General features: G+C 46.5%; 12 protein-coding genes across 12 annotated transcripts; 6 read left to right on the top strand and 6 right to left on the bottom strand.

Annotated features, from left to right (window-relative positions):
• Positions 1-57: 57 nt before the first annotated feature.
• LY89DRAFT_742704 (cytochrome P450) lies at positions 58-2045 on the top strand (the record flags this gene model as incomplete). The annotated part of the gene is made up of 9 exons (XM_018220862.1): positions 58-279; positions 326-418; positions 468-667; positions 716-782; positions 827-971; positions 1022-1452; positions 1482-1625; positions 1673-1833; positions 1883-2045. The coding sequence occupies 9 exons, from the start codon at positions 58-60 to the stop codon at positions 2043-2045; spliced, it is 1626 nt and encodes a 541-aa protein (XP_018061827.1).
• A 406-nt stretch (positions 2046-2451) lies between these two features.
• On the bottom strand, positions 2452-3327 carry LY89DRAFT_742703 (uncharacterized protein; the record flags this gene model as incomplete). Its single annotated transcript, XM_018220861.1, has 3 exons — positions 2452-2918; positions 2968-3185; positions 3239-3327. 3 exons carry the CDS (start codon positions 3325-3327, stop codon positions 2452-2454), a joined length of 774 nt encoding a protein of 257 aa, XP_018061826.1.
• Positions 3328-4146: 819 nt separating this feature from the next.
• On the bottom strand, positions 4147-4527 carry LY89DRAFT_556207 (uncharacterized protein; the record flags this gene model as incomplete). Its single annotated transcript, XM_018208370.1, has 2 exons — positions 4147-4262; positions 4320-4527. Coding segments are annotated over 2 exons (324 nt in total), but the record flags the coding sequence as incomplete, so codon positions are not given.
• A 1155-nt stretch (positions 4528-5682) lies between these two features.
• LY89DRAFT_742701 (uncharacterized protein) lies at positions 5683-9349 on the bottom strand (the record flags this gene model as incomplete). The annotated part of the gene is made up of 2 exons (XM_018220860.1): positions 5683-7827; positions 7874-9349. 2 exons carry the CDS (start codon positions 9347-9349, stop codon positions 5683-5685), a joined length of 3621 nt encoding a protein of 1206 aa, XP_018061824.1.
• Positions 9350-10359: 1010 nt separating this feature from the next.
• LY89DRAFT_742700 (GTP-binding protein-like protein rho2) lies at positions 10360-11339 on the top strand (the record flags this gene model as incomplete). The annotated part of the gene is made up of 5 exons (XM_018220859.1): positions 10360-10391; positions 10614-10692; positions 10748-10753; positions 10806-10997; positions 11049-11339. 5 exons carry the CDS (start codon positions 10360-10362, stop codon positions 11337-11339), a joined length of 600 nt encoding a protein of 199 aa, XP_018061823.1.
• Positions 11340-11824: 485 nt separating this feature from the next.
• LY89DRAFT_691579 (uncharacterized protein) lies at positions 11825-12888 on the bottom strand. The gene is made up of 2 exons (XM_018216364.1): positions 12259-12888; positions 11825-12172 (listed from the first exon to the last, which is right to left on the bottom strand). Exons 1-2 carry the CDS (start codon positions 12645-12647, stop codon positions 11974-11976), a joined length of 588 nt encoding a protein of 195 aa, XP_018061822.1. The 5' UTR covers positions 12648-12888; the 3' UTR covers positions 11825-11973.
• A 126-nt stretch (positions 12889-13014) lies between these two features.
• Positions 13015-14288, top strand: LY89DRAFT_691578 (DUF1749-domain-containing protein). Its single transcript, XM_018216363.1, has 2 exons — positions 13015-13076; positions 13136-14288. The coding sequence occupies exon 2, from the start codon at positions 13366-13368 to the stop codon at positions 14152-14154; it is 789 nt and encodes a 262-aa protein (XP_018061821.1). The 5' UTR covers positions 13015-13076; positions 13136-13365; the 3' UTR covers positions 14155-14288.
• Positions 14289-14589: 301 nt separating this feature from the next.
• On the top strand, positions 14590-15285 carry LY89DRAFT_725631 (uncharacterized protein). The gene is made up of 2 exons (XM_018218991.1): positions 14590-14715; positions 14763-15285. Exon 2 carries the CDS (start codon positions 14773-14775, stop codon positions 15247-15249), a length of 477 nt encoding a protein of 158 aa, XP_018061820.1. The 5' UTR covers positions 14590-14715; positions 14763-14772; the 3' UTR covers positions 15250-15285.
• A 1671-nt stretch (positions 15286-16956) lies between these two features.
• Positions 16957-17823, top strand: LY89DRAFT_742696 (uncharacterized protein; the record flags this gene model as incomplete). Its single annotated transcript, XM_018220858.1, has 3 exons — positions 16957-17097; positions 17163-17386; positions 17520-17823. 3 exons carry the CDS (start codon positions 16957-16959, stop codon positions 17821-17823), a joined length of 669 nt encoding a protein of 222 aa, XP_018061819.1.
• A 735-nt stretch (positions 17824-18558) lies between these two features.
• Positions 18559-19991, bottom strand: LY89DRAFT_742695 (sarcosine oxidase; the record flags this gene model as incomplete). The annotated part of the gene is made up of 4 exons (XM_018220857.1): positions 18559-18835; positions 18889-19132; positions 19184-19529; positions 19593-19991. The coding sequence occupies 4 exons, from the start codon at positions 19989-19991 to the stop codon at positions 18559-18561; spliced, it is 1266 nt and encodes a 421-aa protein (XP_018061818.1).
• A 3261-nt stretch (positions 19992-23252) lies between these two features.
• LY89DRAFT_354578 (uncharacterized protein) lies at positions 23253-23695 on the bottom strand. The gene has a single exon (XM_018206956.1). It carries the CDS (start codon positions 23607-23609, stop codon positions 23382-23384), a length of 228 nt encoding a protein of 75 aa, XP_018061817.1. The 5' UTR covers positions 23610-23695; the 3' UTR covers positions 23253-23381.
• Positions 23696-23916: 221 nt separating this feature from the next.
• Positions 23917-25927, top strand: LY89DRAFT_631008 (putative serine peptidase). Its single transcript, XM_018211262.1, has 6 exons — positions 23917-24301; positions 24350-24393; positions 24441-24965; positions 25015-25220; positions 25279-25417; positions 25465-25927. The coding sequence occupies exons 1-6, from the start codon at positions 24020-24022 to the stop codon at positions 25889-25891; spliced, it is 1623 nt and encodes a 540-aa protein (XP_018061816.1). The 5' UTR covers positions 23917-24019; the 3' UTR covers positions 25892-25927.
• Positions 25928-26848: the final 921 nt, after the last annotated feature.

The following is a 26848-nucleotide window of genomic DNA, read 5'->3' as shown; positions in this document are numbered from 1 at the left end:
ACCGGTGACCTTTCGCCTGTTCTGCGGCGACCAACTCTACCATTATTGATGTGTAACATGGGTGGATTTATTGCCAGAAAGCCAGATATCTGTCAGAGTCCCACTGTTCAATCTCTAGTTCTCTTTTCTACTGCTTATCCATTTTCCACTTCCCTCGAAGTCAATTTACCTGCGGTTTCGGCAGGAATTATGGAACTATTAGGTATTCTCAATGGCCACTGGGCGTTTACTTGGGTATCTCAGGACAGGTTCTCACTACCAGTTGTTGCGATAATATCTGTAAGAGATATGCCAGAGATGAAAACCACGCTAATAATACTTACAGATCTGGATTGTACTCTTTTCTTACATGTTCTACAATTTATATTTGCACCCATTGTCAAGTTTTCCGGGGCCATGGTATGCTGCAATATCAGACGTAAGTTAAAGAAAGATATGTAACAGAAACCTCTGCCAAACTATAATAGATCTTCTTCGCCCGCACGATAGTCTCTGGACATGCACCTAAAACCATAAGAGCGCTTCATGAGAGGTATGGTGAAGTAGTTCGCGTCGCTCCTGGAGAGCTATCTTTCTCCTCCGCGAGTGCATGGAAAGACATCTACACACAGCGCAAATCTGGTGAGATCTTCACAAAGGACCATAAATTTTACATCACAGACGATACGTGCGTATTCCTTCTTGCTTTCATGGTAGAGCGCTAAACGAGATCTAGTCTGCGGGCCCCACATGTAAACAGTATTATCAACGTTGAGGAGCATGCAAAGGCGAGGAAGATACTGGTATTTCTGCCTTGGCGTTGATCGTAAATCTCTAACATCTCAAGTCTCCTGCGTTCTCTTCCAGAAGTCTCCTTGATCAGGAAGATGTCGTTATTAAATATGCAGACATGTTGATGGTTGCAATTGCAGAAGAGTCTCGTAAAGGGCCGCTGGACCTGGACATGTATTATAATTGGGTTACGTTTGATGGTAAGCCGTACTTCCTCGTCCGTTGCCCATTTCTGATCAAAATTGAATAGTCCTCGGTGAACTTGCCTTCGGTGAATCATTTGGCTCTGTCGAAGCTAGGAAAACCGACTTATGGATCTCCACGATCATGAGCATGGTGTCTTTTATTGCCTGGGCCGCTGCTCTGTATCGAGTATCTCCAATGCTAGAAAAGATGATAGGTCTCCTCGTGCCGCCACAAATGAAGAAGGCCGCCTTCAGCCACGTTATGTCGTCTAAATCCAAAATCTTGAAACGAGTCAAGAGAGGAGAGGGAGAGAAGAAGGACTTTTGCTCCTATGTCCTCGACATCAAGGATGAGATGGGTCTGAACGACTGGCATCTAACTTCTTATGCTAGTTTCCTAATCATGGCAGGGAGCGAAACCACGACGACTGTCATGAGTTCATTGACCTACTATCTCTGCAGAACTCCGCGTGTCTACGAGAAGTTGAAGCATGAAGTCAGATCGAGGTACAAATCTTCAAGCAGATCACGAGTCGAACTGCAACGTTTCCGTATCTGACCGCCGTGATCCATGAAATCATGAGAATCTTTCCACCTGTACCATTCGGTTTGCCGAGAATCGTTTCAAAAGGTGGAGAAACGGTAGATGGGATTTTCATACCAGGCGGAGTAAGTCTTTAAGCGAATCCAAAGCGACCAGGCTAATGCCATCCCAGACAACAGTTAGCGTGCATTCTTGGTCTTCCACACATAATGCCAAGAACTTCAAAGACCCAGATAGCTTCGTTCCCGAGCGTTGGCTTGATCCGGATAACACAGATAATTTCTCAGCAAGTAATCCGTTTCTACTAGGACCGAGAGGTTGTAGTGGGCAGAAGTACTTCTCCATAAATTTCAACTACTACCTGAGACTAATTGGTCGATAGCATGGCGTGGATGGAAATGAGAATCTTGATTGCAAAAATGGTCTTCTTGTTTGACTATGAATTGGTCGATGAGAAGCTGGATTGGGTGCGAGATTCGCCTAACATGATCATTCGGCAAAAGGTGGAGCTGTTGACTAAAGTTTACCCGAGGGATGTCAAATAAGGTGGAGTACCTTTGAGTTCGAATACCGAGTACTTGTCGTTAGGGACTATCTATCTGTGATGCTTTTGGTATCGTTAATTTAGAGTAGCGCTATATTTGAGCGTTAACGCTTGTCGATCTAGTCTAGGTGTTGTTCTTTGCCATTGAATTAGCGGCGTCTATTTCCCATCTCTTTTGAGGGGAGTGCAGACTAGGCTGAATTATTTCACTACAGCAACCCGCTATATAATTATCACTGGGACTTATTATTCGCTGAGTACAGTACATTCCGTGTCAATGATCTGGATTCTGCTATAATCAAGATGTCTACCGAAGTCGTACCGCCATCGTCACCAGTAGTTCATCTTCGATCTGCAACAACACCAAGCCTGATCGGACCTCAGTATAACACTTAGATACATGACCTTCAGGTTTCGAGCACAAAGTAACTTTCCATGTCTAGAGCTGTCAACTTTATGTCTTTAATTTGGCCTTCAAGTGTCTCCATCAAACTCTTAACAAGATCGGTCATCATTGACTTGCCCATGACTTCTTCCAGAGCCAGACCGATCTGTAGTCTACCTTTAGACACCTTCTCTTGACTTGTTGATCCCATCTCGAGGATACAATTACTCAAAATTGTCCTGACACAGTATCGATACAAGGGAGATTCGGGGTCCACCTCGTTGGCAACGTATTGGACAAACTCTCCGACTATTTGGCGAGCTAACGTACCCTTATGAACACTAATGGTACCGATTGTAATGGCTGACCCAAGATAATCGGGATTTCCAATGTGTTTGATAGCCTGGTTTTGAAGCTTAGGTATGAGGAAGCGCCCGGCAAGTACCCATAGCTTGGCCATGTTGATTGCCATATTACGATCAAGAACCTCTATTTCAACGTTAGAACTCTATTCTTTTGTTTGTGATATCTATCTGACCTCTGATCTCTCCGCAGTACATCCAGGTCACAAGCAAGTGAAAGATCTCAACTTCAACATCCTCCATAGTCATTTCTTGAGTCTGACCTTCGAGGAATGAGCCATTGAAAGCGCGATCGAAAACGGGCGAATGGAAGCAGATCAAGCTCTTTTGGAGCATGAAGCTCTCTTTCTTGTTTCCCGGTCCAATGTGAATTTTGACGAAAGTTTGCGGTCCTCTAATATGTCACGTCAGTACTTGTTCCGCTTTGGTAGAAGAATATGAACTTACCGAAAGGCGAGTGACTTGTCGATCGATCTCTTCGCATCGGCAGTGGACGCCTCAAGAGCAGAACCCATGAAGTGACGGATCTGTTCCATCTCGATTGCTGATGGTGTCCAAAGATGGAGCTTGAAAGGACGCGAAAGGTTTTCGAGAAACGCGAGCAAGACGTGAAGCGAACAAGAAGCGGCCGCCCGGGGCATGAAAGGTACACTAGGTCATTTCGAAAATTGTAAATTAGATGACATAGGGGCAACCTTTGTACGAATCTGAAGCAGCTTTGCTTAAAGCCATTAAGCTGGTTAGAATCCCTTCATCGAAAATTAGTATCGCCCAAATGAACTTTTCAGATGGCAGCTCAACATTCGCTCGGAACATTAATGTTAGCTATTTGACGATTTCCAAGGCTCGAAGTGATTACAGCTTATTTTGAAGCAACCCAGTACGCCAAGTTGAAAAAGATAAATTGTACATAACAAAGCAAAGAATTGTTCATCTGGTTCACAGTTCACACGTCGTGTAGGGAAGGTTGGATTTGAATTTGTGACTTATTTTTATTGGCACGACTCTAGGACAAGTTGCAGGCCCCCATTATTGGCCTGAAGTCGTCTTATGAAGATTATGTCGCTTTGCTAGTCCTCCGCCACAAACAGTCCAACGTCACTCGACCAAATCACCTCTCCATAAAAAGATCCACGTTTCCCGTACATGTCTATCAAGACAGGGAGGAGAGCTAAGGCAGGTTCGTTGTTGGAGAATAGCTCTCTAAAAGTCGACTTTGCTTCGCCCGTTGGACTGCTATGAAACGTTGCCGTCATGATCTTCATAGAAACCATACGGAGAGGAATGCTCTTGGAAGCATATGAGTAGTTTATAAACTCGCAGGTAACCTTCTGATCCTTTGAGAAAAGTCCTAGCGACGTGGTAGACACAAATTCCTTCATGGTTTGATTTTGGAGTTTGGGGATCAGGAACCGATCTGCAAGAATCCAGAGTCTTGCAAGAGTCATCATGGAAGAGGTTTCTGCGTCATCTGTTACATTATCAGTGAACTTGAACCTAGAATCTCTTGGAAATGGAGTAATTATACCATATCTAATCTCTTGGGTGTAAAGCCAATCAACGAAGAGCCGGAACGCGTTCGTATCAGCATCGTTCAAAACCATCGACTGAGTATCCCCTTCCTTGAATTGACTGTTGAAGGCGGCATTGAAGAAGGGAGAGTAGTGACAGATTACACTCTTGAGGACAGTGAATGTTTCTGCAATTGCTCCAATACCCACGGAGATAGTGACCAGGCTTTAGGGGCCACTTTGGAAAATCAGCAGCCGTACATCATGCAATAACAAGTTCTCCCGTACCTGAAGTTGGGCGTGCTTCTGTCCTTTTTCTTGAATCGTACAATGGATGCCTCAGCTGAAGTCTCTGCCGAGTTATCCATTGCGCTGACTGGTTTGGAGATGTTGTGTTTTGTCGCGTGGTTCGCGAGATCGCGAGAGGAGTCGAAACAAACAAAAGCCGAAGTCGTGTACACACATACAGAAGAGTGTAGCTGCTTCCGGTTATGGTTTAGCGCGCAACTAGGTCAAAGGTGAATCTGTCGAAACTACGAGATCTTGAAATGCATGCCTTCATCCCGGACCTAGGCTGGCTATGTATCTCCTTTACACGCGACAACTCTCGAGTAACTGGGTGCAGTTTTCGGGAATATTAGGAAAACACTATGATTTTGGAAGAAATTCTTTCTATCTTTTACTGTATCAACTCCAACCCCAGCCAAACATCGATGGACATACCGGATTTCCGTAGCAAGAGAAGACCTCAACCCAGAGGTCGCCGTGCTGAGGTCCATGAGCTTTCTTACAAATATCTCTATATACCCCTCCGCTACTGTTAGATTCAGATCACCACCATTGAATGGTTTCTTTCAAGCAAACTACCTATCCTAAACTTCTGGTCTTCAGTCGTGCTCGTGGGCCACCAGCGATCAATAATTGATCCCATGTAGGTAAGTATCGGCAAGAAGTATATGTTGTACTATGACGTTTATCATTTAATGGCAAGCACTTCTTCGATCTTGCTCTTGGGCTAATACTTGAAGGACTTCTATCTGATCAATGCGCACAGTGAAGGACTCAGCAGAGCAACAGCAAGGATCAATAGACACGGTGTCACTACGTGAACCACATTATGAAATGTCAAGATATTTAATTTGCTTGTATTCCTGCTTCACTACGGAAGTAGAACTGCCAAGCCTGCACGCTAATACATTTCAAGACTAAACATTCGTACCTACTTCCGCAAGCAAGCACGAATTAACCCGATGCATCCATCAAAAGCAGAAGTGATAGCGCTGAAGTAAATACGCCTGAGGAGGCATTTGCCACGCGACGATGCAATGATACAAGGAAGAAGCTTTTTGGAAAGCTGAATGCCGAGGAAGCAAAGGCTATCTAGAATAATCCTGGGGGAGGACCAGTAAAGCGTGATGCGCCGCCAATGATTGGGCTACCGATCTCGCCAGGTGCGCCGACAGGACGGTGTGAAGGTGGCAGGTCGTCGTCATGGCGAATTGAGAAATGTCCTTCGCCATTATCACGAACATCAAAAGAACCGCCGCCGTTGGTTGCGTTCCCTTCGGTTTCACAGATCTCTAGCAATTCCTTTTCGGAGACTGGAGCTTCAGACGGAGGGTTGAGATGGTCGACCTGGTCCTTGATAAACTTGACGTCGTAGTAGCCATCCGGCGTAGAGCCTTCAAGGTTCTTACAGGCGCGACATATCATCAAGCGAACCATGACAGAGCGAGGTTGAGATGGTCGAATAGCGGGACCGCCTCCCACGTTGCCAAATGAACTGTTTGGACTTGGACCCCAGCTACCCATGAAACTTGAACCAGGCAGAGACGACGGGCTAAATGGGTTTGGAGGAGCACCCCAGGTGTTGTAGCCAGTCATAGGACTGGCAAATGCAGACGGGTCCATGCTGCCAAATGGAGGGGCAAAAGCTTGCCGATTGATGTTTCCTGGTGCAGCGCTCGGTCGTCGGGCACCTGTTGAAGAACTCAAAGGTTCGTCCGAATCGTCCAACAGGGCACTACTGCCAAGGTGGTTACTCAAGTCATCGACATCATTGGTGCCTATATCACCCTGACGATGTCCATTTACCACACTCCCTGGGCGGCCAATCGGTGCTGGACGTGCAATTGGTTGTCCAGGCCCCTCAAATGGTTTATCGAATGTTGCAGACTGGTGTCTCGAATGGGATTGTGACCCTGGCCCCTCTTTTGGCAAACCAAAGGGTTGTCCCATGCTAGCTAAACCATTTGGCATTTGAGGAAACCCTGGTGGTCCATGCGGTAAAGGAAAACCTCTTCCCGGTGGCATCTGATGCATAGGTGGATGAAGTGGCAGTCCATTAAGGCCGAGAGGTCTGAATTGCCCGCCCATCGAGGGGTGAGGAAACATTGGCTCGTGTTGCATGCGACCACCAAATCCGGGCATCATTGGTAGGCCAGGCTGGAATCCCATCATCGGAGGCATCCCGCCAAATGGACTTGGTTGTGGCATTCCAGGAGGACTCTTCAGAGCCGCATGGATCGGGGACGTCGCTTGAGGGTGATGCAGATATGGATTCTGGCTATGGTTCTTCCCGGGTGGTCCAATCGGTCCTGGGCTGCCCTGTAGAGGCGTTGATGGGATAGGAGACACATTTTGACTCAAATTGGCTGTCTGGGGAGTTTGTGGCACAGAGACCGATGGATTAGAGTCCTGCTGAGAATTTGTGGTACGCAGCTTGATTGGAGTTGGTGCTTTGGGAATGGCAGGAGTGGCGACTGGAATGTGCGGAGAAGCCACAGCATGTGGTTGCAAGTTCGCAGGGATCGGGACTGGAGGTCGCTTGATTGCTGCCAAGGCTGCTTGAGCGGCTGCTTGTTGAGCTGCATGCTCTTCGCGCTTTTGTCTCTCCTTCGCCTCCTTTTCAGTTCTGGTCTTATTTTCCCTTTCACGCTTCTCTTTCTCCTGTTTCTCTCGTCGTTCCCTAGCTTCACGTTCCTTGGTCTCCTTAGCCTCCCTTTCCTTTTGCCTCAACTCCTCTTTCTCCTTGCGCTCCTTCTCCTTGGCCTCGCGTTGCTTACGTTCAAGCTCTGCTTGTTTTTCCCGCTGTTCTTGCAATCGGCGTTGCTTCTCGGCTTCCTTCCGTAGTCGCTCTTCTTCCTCGGCTTTCCTCTGAGCATCTCGCTTCTTTCGTTTCTCCTCGGCTCTTAATCGCTGCTCCTCGACCTTCTTCTCTTCAGCAGCACGAAGTTCAGCTTCCTCGGCGGCCTTCTCAGCCTCCCGCTTTGCCTTCTCTTCAGCCATGGCTTGTTTCTTCTGTGCTGCCTTTTCCTTTTTCTTTTGGGCATCTTTGGCTTTCTTGGCTTTCTTTTGTTCATCAGCCCGAGACTCTTCCTCAAGTTCTTCAAGAAGCTTTTGCTGTCGTTCCTTTGCAACCTTGTCTTTGTAAGCGGTCAAGACTCTTTGTTCAAACATACGAGCGGCAAATATCTGGAACATGCGTCGTCCTTCCTCCATTCGCTGCTCTTCTGTCATGGTATCCTATCATAATTAGTTGGCAAGTTTGGATCATGCTCGGATTACACACCATCTCCTCTTCATCGTACTCGTCTTGGCTGTCGTACTCATCCTCTTCATCATCTTCGTCGTCATATTCTTCTTCGTCCGGCGGAGGTGGATGATTATGAGCATGGGAGTGAGGGTGCATGGAGCCATTTGGAGGATGACCATAATTTGGATTCGAATAGGCTTCCCTGGCATCTTCTTCGCGAGCCATGCGACGTTCAGCAAGTTGTTCCATCATCTCTATAAATTTCTTTCCATCGTTTTTCAGTAAGTCATCTGCTACGGTAAGGATACCACCTTGGACAGTGAGACTATTCCCAAAATTGAAGAAATCTGTAGCATGACTTCGAGGAAGCTCTTCTGGTTCCTCTTCACTATAATCATCTTCGTCTCCATCGTCTTCGCTGTACTCTTCCTCCCCATCATCATCGTCGTCGTCACCTGGTTGTTCCACTATCCTGCCACGGGACGGCTGCTGACCACTGAATGCTGGGGGCAGACGATTTGGAGGTTGAAGACCGCTCATAGCGCCGAAACGACGAGGGGGAGGCATCATGGGAGGTCCTCCGTCTCCTTGATGGTTTGCATATTGCTCCAGCTCCTCGTAGTATGCGTCGTATAGCACTTCCAGCTCTTCTTCAATAGCCGTTCGCTTGCGACCACATACTGTACAGCTACAAGAGTGCTTTTGTTGCTCCTTCATCTTCTTCAATACTGCATCTTTCTCAACCTTGACTAAAGATTTTCGCTCGTCTTCGCCCAACGACAGCCAAAATTCCTTTATTCGTTCACGCTCCTCTTGTGAAGAAGTATTCCAAATCTTCTCCTTCGATATGCCAGGGCCTCGGGGCATATTCGTGGATGCCAACTTAGGAATAGGTAGAGATACATGGTTATGTGACAAACCATTCGTTCCGTGGTGAATATGCGGTGGGTGTTCATGCTGTACACCCTTCGTCTTCTTTTTGTGTTTCGATTTCTTCCCAGGAGGGTTCGATGGGGGCATATCGTAGCCATTTGCCGGGGAGCCGTTTTGTTCAAAGGAGCCAGAGTACCCTTCGCTATCCTCATTACTGTAGTAGTCGCCTTCGGCTGGATCAAATTGCCCATCATCTTCGTATTGTTCTTCGCCGCCGAGACTAATTGCCCCATTGAATTCCTCGGCCAGTTGTTCAATTGAGCTGTTTGACACGCCGTTTGTTGGGCTACCCGGGAGCTGCTCCGCAGCGAGCTTTGCGGCTTGTTTTTGTCTTCGCTTTTGCTTCTTCCGGTTCACTGGAGCGGAAGCCCCATTCGTACCTGGAGGGGGTATAGTCATTTGTCCGTTTGGTTTGATTGTCGTCTGGGCCATGGCGGGTGATGTCTCAGGTGATTCGGTACTGGTGGACTTAGGAACAGTTATGAACTTGGAACCATCCTTATTTGTGTACTTTGCAGTAGCCTTCGAAATCGGAGACGCTGGGGATTGGGCGGTTTGTTGCCGTTGGTTCGCGGGCATTCCGATTAGATGTGGTGATGACGAGACAGCATACAAGAACGGTGACTATTCCCAGCCAACAATTCAAGGACTGCGCGAGAGTCCCCCTGTCTAAGAAGGCGGAGAAACTTGTGACCTGCTTCAAAAACTCACGCTGAAGGCTAGGATGATTAGATGTATTGCCCCACTAAGCTGTATGGTTCTGCCAGAGGAAGGAGGTCGGAATTTTCGGTGTTCGGAAGTTCTGATCGTTGTGATATGCTTCAAGGGGGTCCGGCGAGGAGTGTACGAGGTTATTGTGTAGTTGTGAAAGAGAAGAACGACCTTGGAGTTGGTTGATAGACTTCGCGATCTCAAAGCGAAGTCAGTTCGTCATGGTGCCTGAGGCTTTACTATTCGTGGTACGCTCAAAAGCTTCTAAAGCAGCAGTCCAAAATTGCGCTGGCCTAGTGCCGCTTTGCTGCCCGCTGCGAGCCTGGATCACCTTACGCGGCTGAGTGATTTGCGGCGGTGCTTGATCATGGCGAGACGGCATGAAAACTCTACGTTTTAACTAAAATACCAAGGTAACTCGAACATTCTCCCCTCATACAAAATCTCCCATCGATATCCTCTGCGATTGTTTTCTCCATCTCTCCCCGTCCTCCACAAATACGAGCCTCAATCCTCAAACCTGGTGCACCGTGCGGCCTGCTCAGCCTCCCAAACCAAGAAACGTCCCCCAATCCCAATTTAGCTGCGACAAGAAAAGGGAGACAATTGAATCGGTACCTGAGGATTAATACCCTTCCCTCCTCAGCCTGGTCTTCCTCCGCGAATACGATTGTTGTTTCCCTGATCCAACGTCCAGTCGGCTTATCCGAGACAGCTTGATTCCAAACGCCAGGCTCGTATCGACAAACTTCAACTTCTCAGGTCGATAAAGGAACGGTGAATTTTCGCACTTCTCCCTTGCCTTCACTGGCACAGGTTCTGCGAATCCCATCCTCCTCCATACTGTCACCAAATACTCAATCTCTCGAACCAACATCATGGCCCAACAAACACAAAATGTTATGCGGAGGTACGTGGGAGCACATTATCATTTCAATCATTGCATCGAAATTTCTCCTGTTATCGGACAATCATTCTTCACCAATTCTGCAACGTTTTCTGAGGGCGTCATTCCATTGGCAGATCTGGAAAGGCTCGATTTGTTTTCCTAGACATTGCTTCTCCTCTCGGCGTTTGCATATGCAAGAAGAATGTGGAGGCGCTCGTAACATGAATACTGATAAGCTTATAGGAAACTGGTCATAATTGGAGATGGAGCTTGTGGGAAAACATCCCTCTTGAGTGTGTTCACTCTCGGATACTTTCCAACGGTAAGCTACACACAAATTATTATCGGCGAGAATATACAGCTAACTTCTGCCACAGCATTACGTGGGTTCCTTCATAGGCGACCTTGGGTTCAAAGACTAATGAATAGATATAGGTCCCAACCGTCTTCGAAAATTATGTCACAGATTGCAGAGTGGACGGAAAGAGTGTTCAATTGGCATTGTGGGATACAGCAGGACAAGAAGATTACGAGAGACTAAGACCTTTGGCGTACTCGAAAGCCCATGTTATATTGATTGGATTCTCAATTGATACGCCCGATTCTCTGGATAACGTCAAGCACAAGGTAGGGATCAAGGGTGGACCCAATTTAGGCACATTCGTTAACATTTGACAGTGGGTTGAAGAAGCAAACGAGCGATGCCCCAACGTTCCGATTATCCTAGTAGGCCTCAAGAAGGATCTCCGTGAAGATCCAGTCGCGATTGAAGAGATGCGAAAGAAGTCGCAACACTTTGTCACAACTCGAGAAGCAACTGAGATTGCACACGACATCGGAGCTAGGAAATATCTTGAATGCTCCTCTTTGACTGGAGAAGGAGTCGATGATGTTTTCGAGGCCGCAACACGAGCTGCTTTACTCACTTTCGAGAAAGGGGAGGGTGGCGGATGCTGTGTTGTGCTGTGAGCTAAGGGTGCACAGATGGCAGATTGAAAAGCATGGGGTACAGATACTCTGGACAAAACAGCACAATTGGAACGGACAAGCAACAATTCGATCATACACTTTCTAATGGACGAGCACCGAATGGAACATGGTTTCTTTCCACAGCACAACCCAACAGCAGTTTTCCACTATACCATGGAACCCACTGCCACGGCTCTTTTCTCTTTCACGAACACCGAACTTTTGCTATACACTACACATCAAAAGCTTCGACCAGGGACCATACAATTTGCTGTGCTATAGTTGGTTATGGTTTGAGGCTTGCAGATAGATTTTTAATGACCGCTCACGACGGGTCCCACCCTCTTTGCCGACTTTCCTTTTCATCTCACATACCCAGCAGCGGATGGAATGAAGGGGCATAGGTTGATTTTACTGCATTGCTTGCGGATGAAGCTTTGGTCTAATCAAGGGCTTGTACATAACACACATCCAAGCGAGCATCATGAAGTGGACTGGTCATCTTCTTCTAATATTGTACATTTGTGATCCTACTTTCCGCTTGATGTCTAGCAGATACCAGGTATTACGAGGTCAAGCCTCGTCGCTGTTCGTATCGTAGTCGTACATATCCCTTCCTTCATTCAATATTCCATTATCTTGTCCAACCATGGTTCCATGCCTCTGCTCCAGGGGTATCAGTCTGCATCCTAGCATACTCAATTGGTACGCCCCCATGCCCGAAAATACCCTTCTTCTCCATTGCAATTCTGTATAGTCTTCCCTCGTCTTTTGTTCCTGGTGCATCAAGCAATCGAAGCTCTTCGCAAGCTGAGTGCATTGACTGGTACATTCTGTTTGCGGCTAATCAGCCAAAAGTCCACTGACCTCCTTGCCTTCAAGAATGGAACCCTCTCTAGAGCATAGTCACAGAACGTACCTATACAACTCCCTCTCCTCAGCCTCCAGCTTTTTCCTTCTAGCCAACATCCACGCTCGATGAATAGTCCAATGTCTCAACGCTCTCGTACGACTGAACCTCAATGGCCGAGGCGTTTGAGGATGCTGCAGATAATATCGTATCAACCCAATCCTTGGATCCTTCGCTGGTCCTCCCTTCTTCGATTTGGAGTTTCCCTTCTTCGCACCTCCTCCACCGCCTGGACCGCCACGGAAGGACACATTGGGTGATGCGCTGAATGCGCGTGTCGAGGAATTGAGGAGTGAGGTTGTTCGAGGGACGTTACTGGAAGCTGGAGTGAGAGCCAGAGAGCGGAATGAGGCGAGAAGAGGAGACATCATGGTTCGAATTGAGCTGTGGGACGCCATCTTGGGGCGTTGAATTCGAGCTGGGTTGTCGAGCTGATGGTCGAGTTGACGGGGATGATTTTTTGAAGCTCGAGTTGCTCACGTGCCAAGGTACGGTAGTGCAGTGAGACTATGACTGCATTTCAACCAAGATAGCCAGGAAAGGACCAGCTGCCTCTTTCATCTCGCCGTGGTCTTTTTGTCAGCTTGAGGTCGAGAATTGGATGTGAAGCTTGTAGAAATATCGAAGGAAGAGTTTGACATTCTTCAACAGATTGTCGTTATTCTGTTCCCCTCCAACATTCGCTGAAGCTCAGAGCCGGATAAGTATATTACCGCAGTCTCACTTTCTAAAAACTGAGCTCTTTCGTTCTCCTCAATTTTCCATACGACGAATCAAGCATATCAGAAACGATGTCTGCTCCAAGGAAAGGTTTTGTGCATCTTTATGTAAGCTATGCCTCTTATGATCCCTTAGTAGCGTCTCTCTCGTTTGACACTGTCTTCAGCCCTTTTCCAGGCCACATTCGTGATGTCCACGGCTTAGCATCACACTTACTCATAGAATTAAATCTTTTCCTTTGCATTATAATAGTTTTTAAACATCATTGGGCAATGGGTGTCAAGTAATTAACATTTCTAGACCTCCCGCCTCACGGCTTTCGAACATACCCCGGCCTCAACCAATAGTCCCGCACAAAACATCCTCCTGTTCATCGGTGGACTCTTCGACGGTCTCATGACCGTACCATATCCATCGAAGATCTCAGATGCATTACCACCCACCTGGACTCTTGCCCAAGTTCACCTCTCCTCGTCGTACACCGGCTGGGGTACTTCCTCCCTCCAGAAAGACGTAAAAGAACTCTTCAAATGCGTCTCATACTTTCGAGGTATCAAGTCTGGCAAGATTGTTCTCATGGGTCACTCGACTGGATGTCAGGATGTTATGGAGTACCTCACTGGACCCGGCCACGAAACTCGTGTCCCTGTTGACGGAAGCATCATCCAAGCCCCAGTAAGCGATCGAGAGGCAATCTGTATGAGCATGAAACCCGAGTTATACAAGCATAGCTGTGAAGCAGCCCAGAAGATGGTCGACGCTGGAGAAGGAGACGAGATACTGCCATCGAAGGCTACTAACAATACCTTTGGTATTCCAGTCACTGCAAAACGATGGTTGTCACTTCTCAGCCCCAACCATGATGGAGATGATGACTATTTCAGCTCCGATTTGAAGGATGAACAGCTCATGAAGTCTTTTGGATCTTTACCGGCTGGAGTACCGTTGTGTATTTTGGTGTCTGGGAGTGATGAACACATGGCACCGAGCATCGACAAGGCGGTTCTCGTGAAGAGATGGGTTGAAATTGTCAAGAAGGGCAAAGGCGTGGTTGATGAGGGATACTCAGGTGTTGTTAAGGGTGCAACGCATAACTTGGCTGGGGATCAGGAGGAAGTTGTGCTGGGATTGGTTGGGAGCGTCCTGGGATTCTTGGCTGGAATATCTCCACATTCCAATCTGTAATCGTTTGTGAGACGCTACATGGAGTCTTTTGATTCCCAGAAGCACCGTAACCTTCTCCATCACAGAGTTGTTCCCATCAACTTTAATCCATTCTGGCTAGTCACGCTTTGCGAGCCTAATTAAGTGTTATGGAATCCTTCTTTTTTGTTTGGAGTCTTAGCTCTCATTGCTATATGAAGGAGGTAATCCATCCCTCTCATAGTGAGAACCTTCACCCCTACAGTGCTTTCTATCGTTGAATATCTAGCACACCTGGTTTACTAAATCGTAACAGCGCTTGATGCCGAGATATATTCATGTGGAAGTTCTCAGCTGCATCCTACCTTAACTTCCCTCTTCTACCTACGTAATTTCCATTAAACTAAGAAACTGAGATATTCCGAGTCCGATATCGAACTTGTTTATCGGATTCACTGTTACTCTAGTTCGATCTCACTTAGCGGCGTTTGCTCACCTTACCTTCGAAACTCTCTTCGATCGAAAACTTCTTCTCCATCAACAACGCAACAAAGAGGAAGATCTCGAACTCAGTACCATCAACGCAAAGCAAACTCTCAGCTAGTACGCCCTCAATCTCTAGAATGCAGATCTATCTAACATAGCCACAGAACCCGCACAATGGATATCGCTGCGCTACTCACGTTCCTCCAAACTCAGGAAGTCGCCTTCGACACTATGCTCAAGGAAGTGTCCGAACCTGACTCCGACAAGCTCACCACCACAGTCCGAGAACACAATGAACGAATGATCAACATTGTCCGAGCCAAGTTCCCGAGTTCGGACACTGTACGCGGCCGTTCCACTACCCTTTCCGCCCGTACATCCCGCCCCATGTTCACTACTCCGCCCGACATTAACAGTCCAAAAACCACCTTCGAAAGTCCCGCCATGTCAGGAACACCCACCCCGGCCCGCCGCGTCCGTTCCGGTCCAAACACTGGCATGTTTACCAATGTCCGTCCCCAGATGATCAAGAACCCCAACACCAATGTCCGTGTGGCAGACAGTGATGATGAGGAGGCTTTGGAGTGGGATTCTGAAGATGAATCTCCCAAGAAGAAGTCGAAGATTGGAGGAGGCAAGAATGTCAAGTGAACGTCGGACTTTAAAGTCTGCTTTCCGGAATTTTCGTCTGCGTGTCCGAAATTGGTTGGGACATTGGTGCATTTGGCGTTCATGGAATGCATCAAATGTGCATATTGACAGAACAAGCATTTAAGCTACCTTGAATGTTAAAAAGTTCTCTGTCATTGAGTGCACAAAATCTGAATTATATTGTGAAATTTCTTTTCTTAGTGATTCTTATAACGTGATTCACGGATTGTCTTCAGATGTCGAGAAACACGACCGGCAACGGATGATCTTGGGAATTTGAAAACATTACCGTCATTCAGCTTTCACAACTAAACGTTCTGGCATTTTGCGTGTCCGAAGACATTCCCGTCATTAATAACCAATTAGAGATCTTAGTATTTCCCGTTATTGTTAATAATTAAACATCGTAGCATTTCCCGTCATTCATTAACGATTAAAAATTCTAGTGTTTCCCGTAACTTAAAATATTACCGTTATTCAGTAGGGATTAAAGATTCTAGTATTTCCCGTGTTTTAAAATATTACCGTTATTTAGTGACAATGAGTGATTCCAGCATTTTCCGTCTCTCAAAACATTACCGTCATTCAGTAATGATTAAAGACACTAGCATTCTCCATGTCCCAAAATATTTCCGTTATCTATTATCTATTAATAACTATAGCATTTCCCGTGTCCTAAGAGATTCCCATCATTCGGTGACGATTAGAAATTCTAGCATTTCCCTTCCGGAAATAATTGACGCTTTTCTTGATACCCCTCGTGGCCGAAATCCTATACTTCTCAGAGCTAGACGAGATCTGCGCGACTATGCTCACTATGCAGTCACGACTCACACAACACATGACTATCAGTTGGCTTACACAGCTTGGAACACTAGGGTGTTCCAAGAGATTCGATAATCAGAAATGCTCGCATTTTCCGTGTCCCTAGACATTCCTGTCATGCATTGATAATCTGAAACTTTAGCATTTCCCGTGTCAAAAAAACATTCTCGTCATTCATTGCTAATTCGAAATTTTACCATTAGACGTGTCCCAAGACGTTCCTGTCATGCATTTATGACAATTCGAAATTTAAGCATTTGATATATCCGAAGACATTCTCGTCATTCATTGACAATTGGAGATTGTAGCATTTCATGTGTCCCAAGACATTCCCGTTATTCAGTACTTATAGCTAAACGCAATGTTCAGGTGCGATGGCCGCTGAATTCAGCGGGTTTGGTCGTTGTTTTATACAACAATTATCTTGACTTAAGAAATCCGCAAAGGGGCGCAAGCGCGCTCGCTTCCTCCACCACCGAAGATCTCCCGCGTCAGAATCCACTAGGTGGACAATAGATGATTTCTGCTATACTTTATCGTGGGACCTTTAAAGTGACGCTGCCTCATTTAATCCAAACTAAGGATCTCCCTTTCCTGCCAATATAATTATGGCTAGTGCTTTCCACTTAGCTAGCAGCAACGACATTATTCTCTACTATCCAGAGACATTCCGCACGATCTGGATTTCTTTTCCTCAAGATACTTTCCTCTCTAAATCTTCCCAACTCTGCATCGCCTCTGTGCTTCCGAAAACCCTTAACTGTCCTATCGCCATTCTTCTTCATCTTGTCGTCAAGTCCTTTACTTAACCACTGGTTACCATTCCGCACTTCCTCCTCTATCGCCCGGTGACAACAACGGCATGGGAGTTGAGTGGACAAGATGAATGCAAGCTGGAGACTCATTGAGTTCTCATTGTATGCAAGTTCCAGTGCATATATCCTGCAACGCATATACCCTCTTGCACTGTATCCGCATTTGCCAACACAGATGGCTCTTGCTAACGGCCATGACTTGGTCAGAGTAAGTGATCTTAAGCCATGCAGCTGACTACATTTCTTTTCGAAGTTGATCTGACATCAAATTAGGAGCACTACCCTGAGGCACGTAGAGGCCAGGTAATCGACATCGGCGACAGCCAGCTCACCGAATCACTTAGAGGTAATCGAAGGAAGAAACTCGTTGGGACCGAAAGCCAAAGCAGCCATTCCCTCAGCGACTCTTTCTTCTCCAACAACAAAGGCCTAGCCATCTGGAAGATAACTAATGAGCTGCCCAACTACTACCAAACGGATCACGAGGTCGAGCTTTTGTAGCGGCATGGGGATGACATTGTAAATGCTGTTGATGACGGAACTGCGATCATTGATTTAGGCTGCGGGTACGCCTGTGTAGTACATTTAAAGTGATAATTTAGATTTCTCCTCGCTGACAAAAAAGCGCAGAGACATCCGGAAAGTCGCTGCTCCGCTGCTCGACCGTCTCGAAGCAGCCGGCAAGAAAGTCCAGTACGACGCACTCGATCTGTCCCGCTCAGCCATCGAGCAAAACCTCGCAGCCTACAGCTCTACATACCAGCACGTTACTTCCCTCGGGCTCTGGTGCACTTTCGAGGACGGCCTCGGAGTGGTCGCGGTCTCTGAATCGTCCTCGTGTCTTCATCGCTCTCGAATCTATCTTCGGGAACGATCATTTCGAGCGCGCCGTGAAGTATCTGTCGAGTTGGGCGCACGAATTACGTCCTCCTGATCGCATATTGCTCGGTATACACTGCTGCCGGGATGAAGGGCAGATATGAAACTCGTATCACGATGAGGGGGGCATTTTCGAGGATTTCGTGAGGAATGCCTTTGAACATTCTAACGAGGTGATGAGGCCTTGGTATCGTGCTGAGGATTGGTAGGTAGATGGTCGTATTGAGAATGAGCCGCTTGTTCATCGCTTCGTCTTGAGAGCTGTTAATGATGTTGATTTCGAGGAGGCGGGGATATATTTCAAGAATGGTGGTGAAATTAGTATTATGGAGGCTTCAAGCAGGATCAGGAGACTATGCGTAGACGCTTTACAGAGGCTGGTCTTCTGGAACTTGCAATGTGGGAATCGGCTTCGGAGAATATATGTGAGTCTCCTTGCAATTCGCTGATCTGATGAGGGGGCACAGTTGACGCTAGGGTTTGCTGCAGACGAATTTCTATTAAAGGCGCGAGAGAGCATTGCTTTCAAAGCAAATGGTCCAGCGGATGACGGTTTCTGGGGATAGTACGTGACCCTTTAGCAGAAGCGGACTCCCAATTTTTGAGGATCGTGTGAGCGCTGAGAGGGAAGGTAGTATGGACTACAAAGATTTCAACATTTCACATTTGTTTCCAAGTCACGGTCATCTATGCGGATGCAGAGTTGTCGAGTGAAGTGCAACGAGTTTCTTTTAGGTCTATAAAAGTCACGCTTTTGGAGATATCGAGATCCATGTGACACAATCACGCTCTACTTGAAGTGTTTAGCAACGTCCTCGTAACCAGGAATCTCTTTCAAGTCACGGCGTGGCACATATGCTGGCAGTGCACTGCCTTGATTTGGTCGATCCCAAGCCCAGCGGCTTGCCTTCTCAGCATCCAATGTACCCTGCAGCATGTCCAAGACATATTTGCCCAGAGTGGGAAGGAACTTCCAGCTATGGAAGGACCCTGCGCCTGCAAAGTAGAGGTTTTTGCAGTTGGGGTGACGGTCGATGATGAAGTCTTGATTCGGTGTTACGGCATCCCTAGAATACCTGTCAGGATCTGCATGAGCTAAAACAGTCGCAAGTCATCATACCAGCAAATTCTATAATCCTCGATCTTGATCCCATCGATCCATTTTCCGAACACATGGTCCACGACCGTGTGAATCTCGTCTTTTTTGAGACCTTGTGGCACGGCCTGGCTCCATGTGCTTTGATCCAACCGCGCTGGAGGGACGGAGATGGTTTGGCCAGAGCCATCATGGAATTCTTTGTTGGTGAAGCTGACCTCGTAGTTGAATTTAAGCATTTTTTGGGGTGTGGGCGGGATACATTCTCCTATTAGTTGGCGTTAGTCAAAATCCAAAGCTGCATACAAACGAGAAAAACCTTCGGTGTGGTCGCATCCGTTGAACATGACTGGCATGCTTTTGAATTTGTACATCTGATCTGGAGGATACGATGCAGTGCATTGTATTGCACCAGCAGCGACCATGCGATCGCCTATGTGAAGAGCTTTGTTATGTGGTGCTGTATCAAGAAGAAGCTTTGGCGTCCAAGCTCCGGTGCAGAGAATAACACGATTTGCTTTCAACTCTGCCCCATCCTCGGTCCGAACACCGGTGCAGATTGCAGATTCGTCAATGCAGAGCGTAGATACGCCAGAAGAATTATAGATGACGCCCTCTTTCACGGCTGCACTAATGACACTCTCTAGAGCGCGATCCGCTTCTCCCTAGCCAGATTGCGGATTGAAGTATGTTTCCGTCACGCCGTCCCAATTGGCGTCTTGGAAGACCCCGTCGAATTTAGCTCTCGTCTCCTCGGGCGTCAGGATCTCTGCATGGTGTTTCTCCCCGACCGCATTCAGATTGTCCAGGTTGGCACGCGCCATGCCCTTGTCTTCGGCGTAGAGCATACCACTCTCATGGTAGTATGGTCGATATATCGGGTCTCGTCTCCAGTATTGCTGGGCCTCCAGCGCCAACTTCATGTAGAAGATGTCCTGGTAGTCAGCGCGGATAATCTTGTTCAAGTCGTGTCCCGCGGCGGATGGATTGGGGAATGGGCCACGATCGAGAAGGGTGACGGACGACGCGGGCAAAGTTTGCTTGAGGTGATACGCGGTGGATGCGCCAAAGCAGCCAGCTCCCAGCACGAGATACGACTCATGAGCAGACGACGATTTGGTATCCATGGCTCTTGTTGTGGTGTGAAAGGAGTTGCACGAAGGAAGTATTCTGCGAAGGCCAGCACTTTTCCACGCCAAAGGACGGGAGGCAATGTGCTTGGTCGACAGCATGGCGAAGCGCGGGGTTGTAGTGGAGAACTGAAGAAGGTGAAGGTGAAAAGTGAATATCAATATCACTCAGTTTTATGGCCAGGGACGGATTCACCTCCTCCGTTGTGGGCATGTTGAGAGAACATCTGCACGATTTTGGTACGATTCGATGGAGTTGTTGATGAATTGAACAATAGCTAGCTAACAAATCGGGCGTCTGTGTTTTTGTTCTCTCCTTCTCTCCTTTCCGAGCGTTGCTTTCTCTTCTCTCTTTCTCGGATGAGGTGAAACCCCAGGCGGTGTGCATGCATCGATGGTATCCCCCTGCCAACCTGCTGCAGCTCATACGTACCTACATACCTGCCCACAAATTCGAAAAGGAGGCTCAACACAGCTGGTTCCCGTTCCTGATCCCGCAGCTACATTTCTTGTCCTCCTCTCACCTCAACTCCCGCTTGCCTACCTATGCGATGACAGTGTCATAAGATTCGTGACGCGCAGTTGTGTGCACGTGTCTGGGCGGTAAGGTTACCTACCTAGTTACCTATCCCCTGGACGTGCATTGCGGAAGGAATGTACCTAGGTATCCAGTGCTTGCTCACAAAGAGAAGATCTGAGTTGGTGGCCATCACAAAACACGTATTCGAGCTCTTCTCTCGCAAGAGAAAATTCACGTGGCCGCAGCGACTGCAACGCGGTGGAGTTTTGACTGAAGTGTGCGTCAGCAAGATGTACATACTATCCCATGTCCTCATTGCACTTCAAGACTATGCAGACAGAAATGGGCTTAATTGCTGCTCGAATATGGATCCCAAGCACCCATATGACTCAGGATTACATACAATCATGACCTGTTTTGAGCAGCCTCAACGGAGCTCATTTGGAAGTATGCTGAGTCTTCTCTGTACCAGAGCCGTTCGATAGTATTGAACTCAGCGCATTCTTCATTCTGCCACCTCTAGATTGCTTACTAACAAACAACATTGGAAAGTGTCTTTGAAAAAAAAGTAGTCAGAGCCCCTTTTTACGCGACGTGGTCACGTGCGACTCGGAGCGAGATTCACCTGGGCATGTTCAGATTTTCCAATGTCCAATGCTGTGTAACTACCTATTTTTCTAGAGAAAATCGGAATTGAGTCTCTAAAAATTATCTTTAGAATACGATTTCCGGCACTGTGTTCTTACTTACGTCTTTCAAAGGTACTAAAAATTAAACATTATTTCTTAATATTTTCCTTCAAAGTTTTATCTCTGGAAATGCATAGTCATTGATATTTTCTAGGAGCACTGAAATTAAAATTTCTCTTATTGTTTATTTGAAGTCTAGTAGAGCTATGTGTTCGGCGAAGTGGTCTACCAACGACTGGTAATAATTGAAAAATACTATCGCCGTCTCCAGAAATGCCAGCTGTGGAGGGGAATTTCCAGCTCCAAATCGCCTCTACTTTCTCGGCTAGCGTACTCGTGGTTATGGCTTGCTCTGTGAAAACCGAGTAATCTCCGCCCTTGTTACTTGTCTTATCTCCGGAGTAGTACATCATGGTGAGCTGCGCGGACCAGTAGCTCAGTCGCGTATTCGCCAGTACAGTTGTCCAGAATATCCGCAATGGCGGTCCAATCGCTCCGGAATAGATCGCCGGCTGGAAAATCCCTGGGTGTACATGTCTTGAAAAGACGGAAATTCTTGAATTATTTTCCTAATATTTCTTGTTCGAGCCCAATGTTCGCAATAGTATCTATTAAAAATAGTATTATTCACTGTGGTACGTATTCTTCTCGAAAAATACTATACTTTAAGTGATACGTACAATAATAATATAGTTATACAAATAATATATTAGGACTAATATTATTGAATCTCACTAGAAATATACTAAATACGGGAATATAGCTTGAGACATTGTTTCAAGGGTTCAATATCGATGAATTTAGGCTCCTTTGGGCTTAGATTTCAATATTTCAAGCTATATTCCATAAAATATGCCCCTTTAAGCTTGGATTTCAAAGCATTCTAGTACTTAGTATATCAAGTAATATCTTCTATTAATACGGAACTAACAGCAATCAATATATATGCACTTCGCACTATACGCCGTAAATGCATATTAACCTGATACTAGATCCCGTAATACGACCGTATACTATTGCGAACACTGTTCGAGCCTAATATCCAGCACTGTGTATTTACTTATGGTTTCTAAAAGTACGGAACACGCCATAGTCTTCTCTTCGCGTTGTGTAAATACTGTTAATCTTTAAAGCTATCGCAATCTAATTTGTGTGATATGCAAATGTGGTGTAGATCGCCTGCTGATGGAGAGAATCACCAATTTTGGAGAAGAGTTCGACGAAATCATCTTATGTAGGCACTTGTTGCGAGATATTTCCGACTCAGCACCAGGTCGGCTTCTTGGACTTCTTAGTAGTCATTGCAAAGTTTGTTCTGATAGTATTTCTCTTGGATTTCAATGTCTAATATATTGTGCAGTCACTTATGTATTGAATGTACAAACAGCAAAATACTACCTTATAAGTTTTCTCTTCTGAATTCTTCTAAGTTACTGTGAAGGCACTTATACATTCAAAAGCATATATTTCTTTTATTCTCATTTGGTCTGTTCTATCGCGCCGACGACCACAATTCCCCTTCCAAAAGAAAATACTTCGCCAACCCCTCTATTGTACCTTACCTAGCAACGAAAAGTATGAGGAGGAATCGAATGACGACGATGAGTAGTTGGGTTGTAGTGGTTCTTCATCTTGACGCCGTCCTAGTGTTTTTTGTTTCGCCCCCTTTCGCGGTAATAGCCTCGGGACTTATACCCTTCACTTTTCTTTGATAGCACGACGGGTATCCTTTGTTAACTGCACGAAGATTTGCAGACCTGATCGGTTTTTGGTGTTTTGCTCCTTATTTTGGATGTCTGGCGCTTTGTACTGACTGATAGGTTCTTAAAGTGCGGAAATTCAAATCCCATTTTTTCAGTGTTACTGTGTCCCTTTTCATAAACAGACGTGGAAGTTCTTGAAATCTTCTTCGAGGTTTTGCTGTAGTAATTTTGATTTTGGAAGCCCTGAATCGTGCTCGATTTAATTCTCAATTTGCTGAATTCCTAGAATGTGGCTGTGCATTTGCGCCACATCTGGATCTGTTCAAAGGCAGATGCGCATAACGTCCCCCACGTTTGATTCAGATATCCCCTCTTTATCATCTGCATAACTGTTACCCTTGTAGCCAAGTACAACTCCTAGCTCTAATCGAAGAGATTATCATGTAGATCACTAGAAGCATTACTATATTACCATTTACTGCGCTCCGATCTTTTGTCTTTCCAAGCCCAAAATCCTAGGAATAACACCAGGAATCACTGAAAACGCCACCCAGAAGAGCCTCTCATGCCACTGCAAGGAATGAGACGAATGTAGTTGCATTACAGTTGCCAAGCCGCTTCCGGACGGGCGGGTTGATGGTCTTGCAGCTGAGTTGGGGCGGCGATTGGTTAAACTCGTGGTCCGCATTAAAATTGACTTCATAACACATTGCTCAGAGCTTCCACTGTTCACTCCCACACACCCTCTTGATCCCTTGTTTTCGCGGCCTGCAGGTACTGTGCAATTTGTACAGGATAAAGATGACGCTGTGCCATAGCAGAGGATTATACTAGGCTAATATTCGCAGGCGGGGCTTCCCGTGCGCATCGACGGGTCCACAGATGCTGCTCGACTAGGTCTCATTTGGAAGGTCACATCTTCAAATCTCGAATAGATGGGCAAATTAAAACCCCGCACCTTGTTCACAATTATGACGAAGCAATCTTATCGTTATCTCTCATTCAAGTACATTAATTTGCCCCGCACTTTTGCCTTTCTTTTATTAAGATCGATGCTCCGCCTTTCACTCATTCATCTGCTACATCTTGTGGATATTCAGGACTGCCTCCACCATGAATCTGTCGCCTATCACCAGATTGTTTGTGGTTGCGACCAGTTTCTTTCCCAGCATTATCCTGGCCCTCACACGCGATCAAGTTCCTAACCTCCGTAACTCTCGTCTAGCTGCTGCGCCGGGGGATTCAGCAGCTGAGGTTGCTGCAATTGCTGCTGCTTCCACCATTCAGAATGCGACTTTTGAGCAATTAATTGACCACGACAATCCTTCTCTTGGCACGTTCAGTCAATTCTACTATTATTCGACTGAATTTTACCAGGGACCAGGAAGCCCTGTGGTGAGTAGTGGTACGGTCTGCTGAAAGCTGTGATTCTCAATTGAACAGGTACTTTTCACCCCAGGAGAAATTGCTGTTGTTGGCTACAAGAGGTAAGTAATGCATATTCAAGTAGAAGACCGCATTAATTGGATTCAAGTTATGCCACTACAAATCGAACCTCCGGTGTCATTGCAAGTGAGATCGGTGCAGCTTTGATTGTGATCGAGCACAGATATTGGGGTTTCTCGTCTCCATACCAAAATCTGACAACCGAAAACCTGCAATATCAAACCCTCAAGAACGCAATCGCAGATCTCAATTATTTTGCCCTGACTGCCAAGTTGCCTTTCGACGAGTCGGGTGCAACCAACGCAGACAAAGCACCATGGGTACTCATTGGAGGATCATATTCAGGAGCTTTGACGGCATGGACTCAAGCTACAACCAAGCCATCGGTCATGTGGGCCTACTACGCTAGCTCAGCTGTTGTGGAAACTATTGGGAACTACTGGTCCTACTTCCTTACAGAGACCCTGAACATGCCTCAGAATTGCAGTTCAGATATCGCTGCAGTAATTGAATACCTGGACGAAGTTTATGTGGTTGGAGATCATGAGGAGATCAGGAAAACGAAGGAAATGTTCGGACTCGGTGACGTGACGCATTACGATGATTTCACGGAGTAAGCTTCAATGCCCTGATGTCCGAATCTCCAATAATAAATTTTGCAGCGCACTTGCCAACGGGCCTTATTTATGGCAGGGTAATCAATTCTATGAGAATACCGGATTCTTCGATTTCTGTGATGCCATTGAGGGTATCACCAGTAACACGAGTGTCATCCCGAATGCAACTGGAGTTGGTTTGGCAAAAGCCTTGCCAAATTACGCAAATTGGATGTCAACTGTACTTGTCCCAGGCTTTTGTGAATCGTACGGTAAGTTGTTAAGAGTCTTTTGCTAGATTTCGCTTCATGCTAAATACCTTCTTTACAGGTTATTCCGTGTTCAATGGCACAAATAATGTTTTATGCTTCGATACATACAATGCCTCATTACCTACATACTCCGATTACAGCGTGGACAATACTTATGATAGGCAGTGGGATTGGTTCTTATGCGAAGGATTTGGATGGTGAGCCGTCTGCTTCTTTTCGGGATCCTGTTCTAACGTGATTCTAGGTGGCAAAATGGAGCACCGGCCGGAATGAAGACAATTGTCTCACGGACAGTTCAAGACCGCTACTGGGAAAGACAGTGTCCGATGTGGTTCCCCAAGGAAGGTAATTATACCTATGGTCTCGCTGCTGGTGACACCTACAACACCACAAATCAATACACTGGCGGTTGGTTCGGCTTCACTAATTCAACTCGCCTCATCTTCGTTTCCGGCACAAATGATCCATGGAGAACAAGCCAAGTCACATCTCCGTTGAGGCCTGGAGGTCCACAGCCATCTACAGCCGCTCAGCCTGTTCTTGAAGTACCGGGAGGATATCATACGAGTGATCTAGTCACCGCAAATGGCGTTGCAAATGCTGGTTGTGCTGCAGTTCAAGCTCAAGCAATCGCGCAGATAGTGGCATGGGTCGGTGAGTATGCCGCATGATCTGCTATAAAAAAGATAATATAATATTTTCAACACATAACCCAAATGGGATCTCCATCTACACCATGATCTATAACACTGTGGCCAATCTCTCATTCGACCTGATGTTCTTTGCCTCAACACAAGTCTTTCCTCCTGTCCATGCAAGTCAAACTCCAAATTAACTTCCGGTCGAAACACCAAACAGTAAGTACTACCACCAAAATGAAACATCCCCGTCTCCTGCCCTTTTCTGATATGCTGTCCCTCGTACACTACTACATCACAAGTACTCACTTCCGCCATTCCAACAACAAAACACATCAATCCAATCTTCGGATTATCCCCTCAACGAAGATTAGTGCTCTTGCAGCCACAGCAGCAATATACCCCTGCGACGAATCCGACCGATCCGGATCCGGACTCGGAACATCGTAGATCTGTGATTCGGAAAAACAAGTGCCAGGTACGATCGAAGTCTTGGCAACAGTGCCAGATAACGGTGCATGCCAGAGGTGATATGAGGTAGCCGACAGAAAAGCTTGGTAAACGGTCCCGCCAACGAAGCCCTCGGCTAGAAGATCATGATCGAGCATGTGCTTTAAGCTGTATGGCTGTTGCTTGATCCAGAATTTGTCGAGGGGTTTCACGTGGTGTGAAACAGCGTAGGGGGCGCTCTCGCAGGCATTCACGATGATGTTACTATTGTTCTCGTGTTGAATTGGTCGGACGTTGTGGCGAAAGCGGCGGGTGAAGAAATCATCCCAAGATGTGAAGCCATAGTGTGGTGTTTTCGGATCGCAAATGTAAGAGCTGAGGCCACCGGGAATGGCCCACTTAAGCGAAACTCAACAAATGAGACCTTATTTACCAAAAATCATAATTTCTTAGTCTTCTTATGAATCTCTGTGAAAATGGAACTTATTATTAATTAATAGTAGCCATACCCTTGTACTTAATTACATCCTCAATCTTACA

Source organism: Mollisia scopiformis (genome assembly GCF_001500285.1).
Source record: "Mollisia scopiformis unplaced genomic scaffold LY89scaffold_36, whole genome shotgun sequence".
NCBI classification, from domain to species: domain Eukaryota; kingdom Fungi; phylum Ascomycota; class Leotiomycetes; order Helotiales; family Mollisiaceae; genus Mollisia; species Mollisia scopiformis.
Note: the sequence above shows the minus strand (reverse complement) of the source record. Positions and strands in the feature narration are given on the sequence as shown.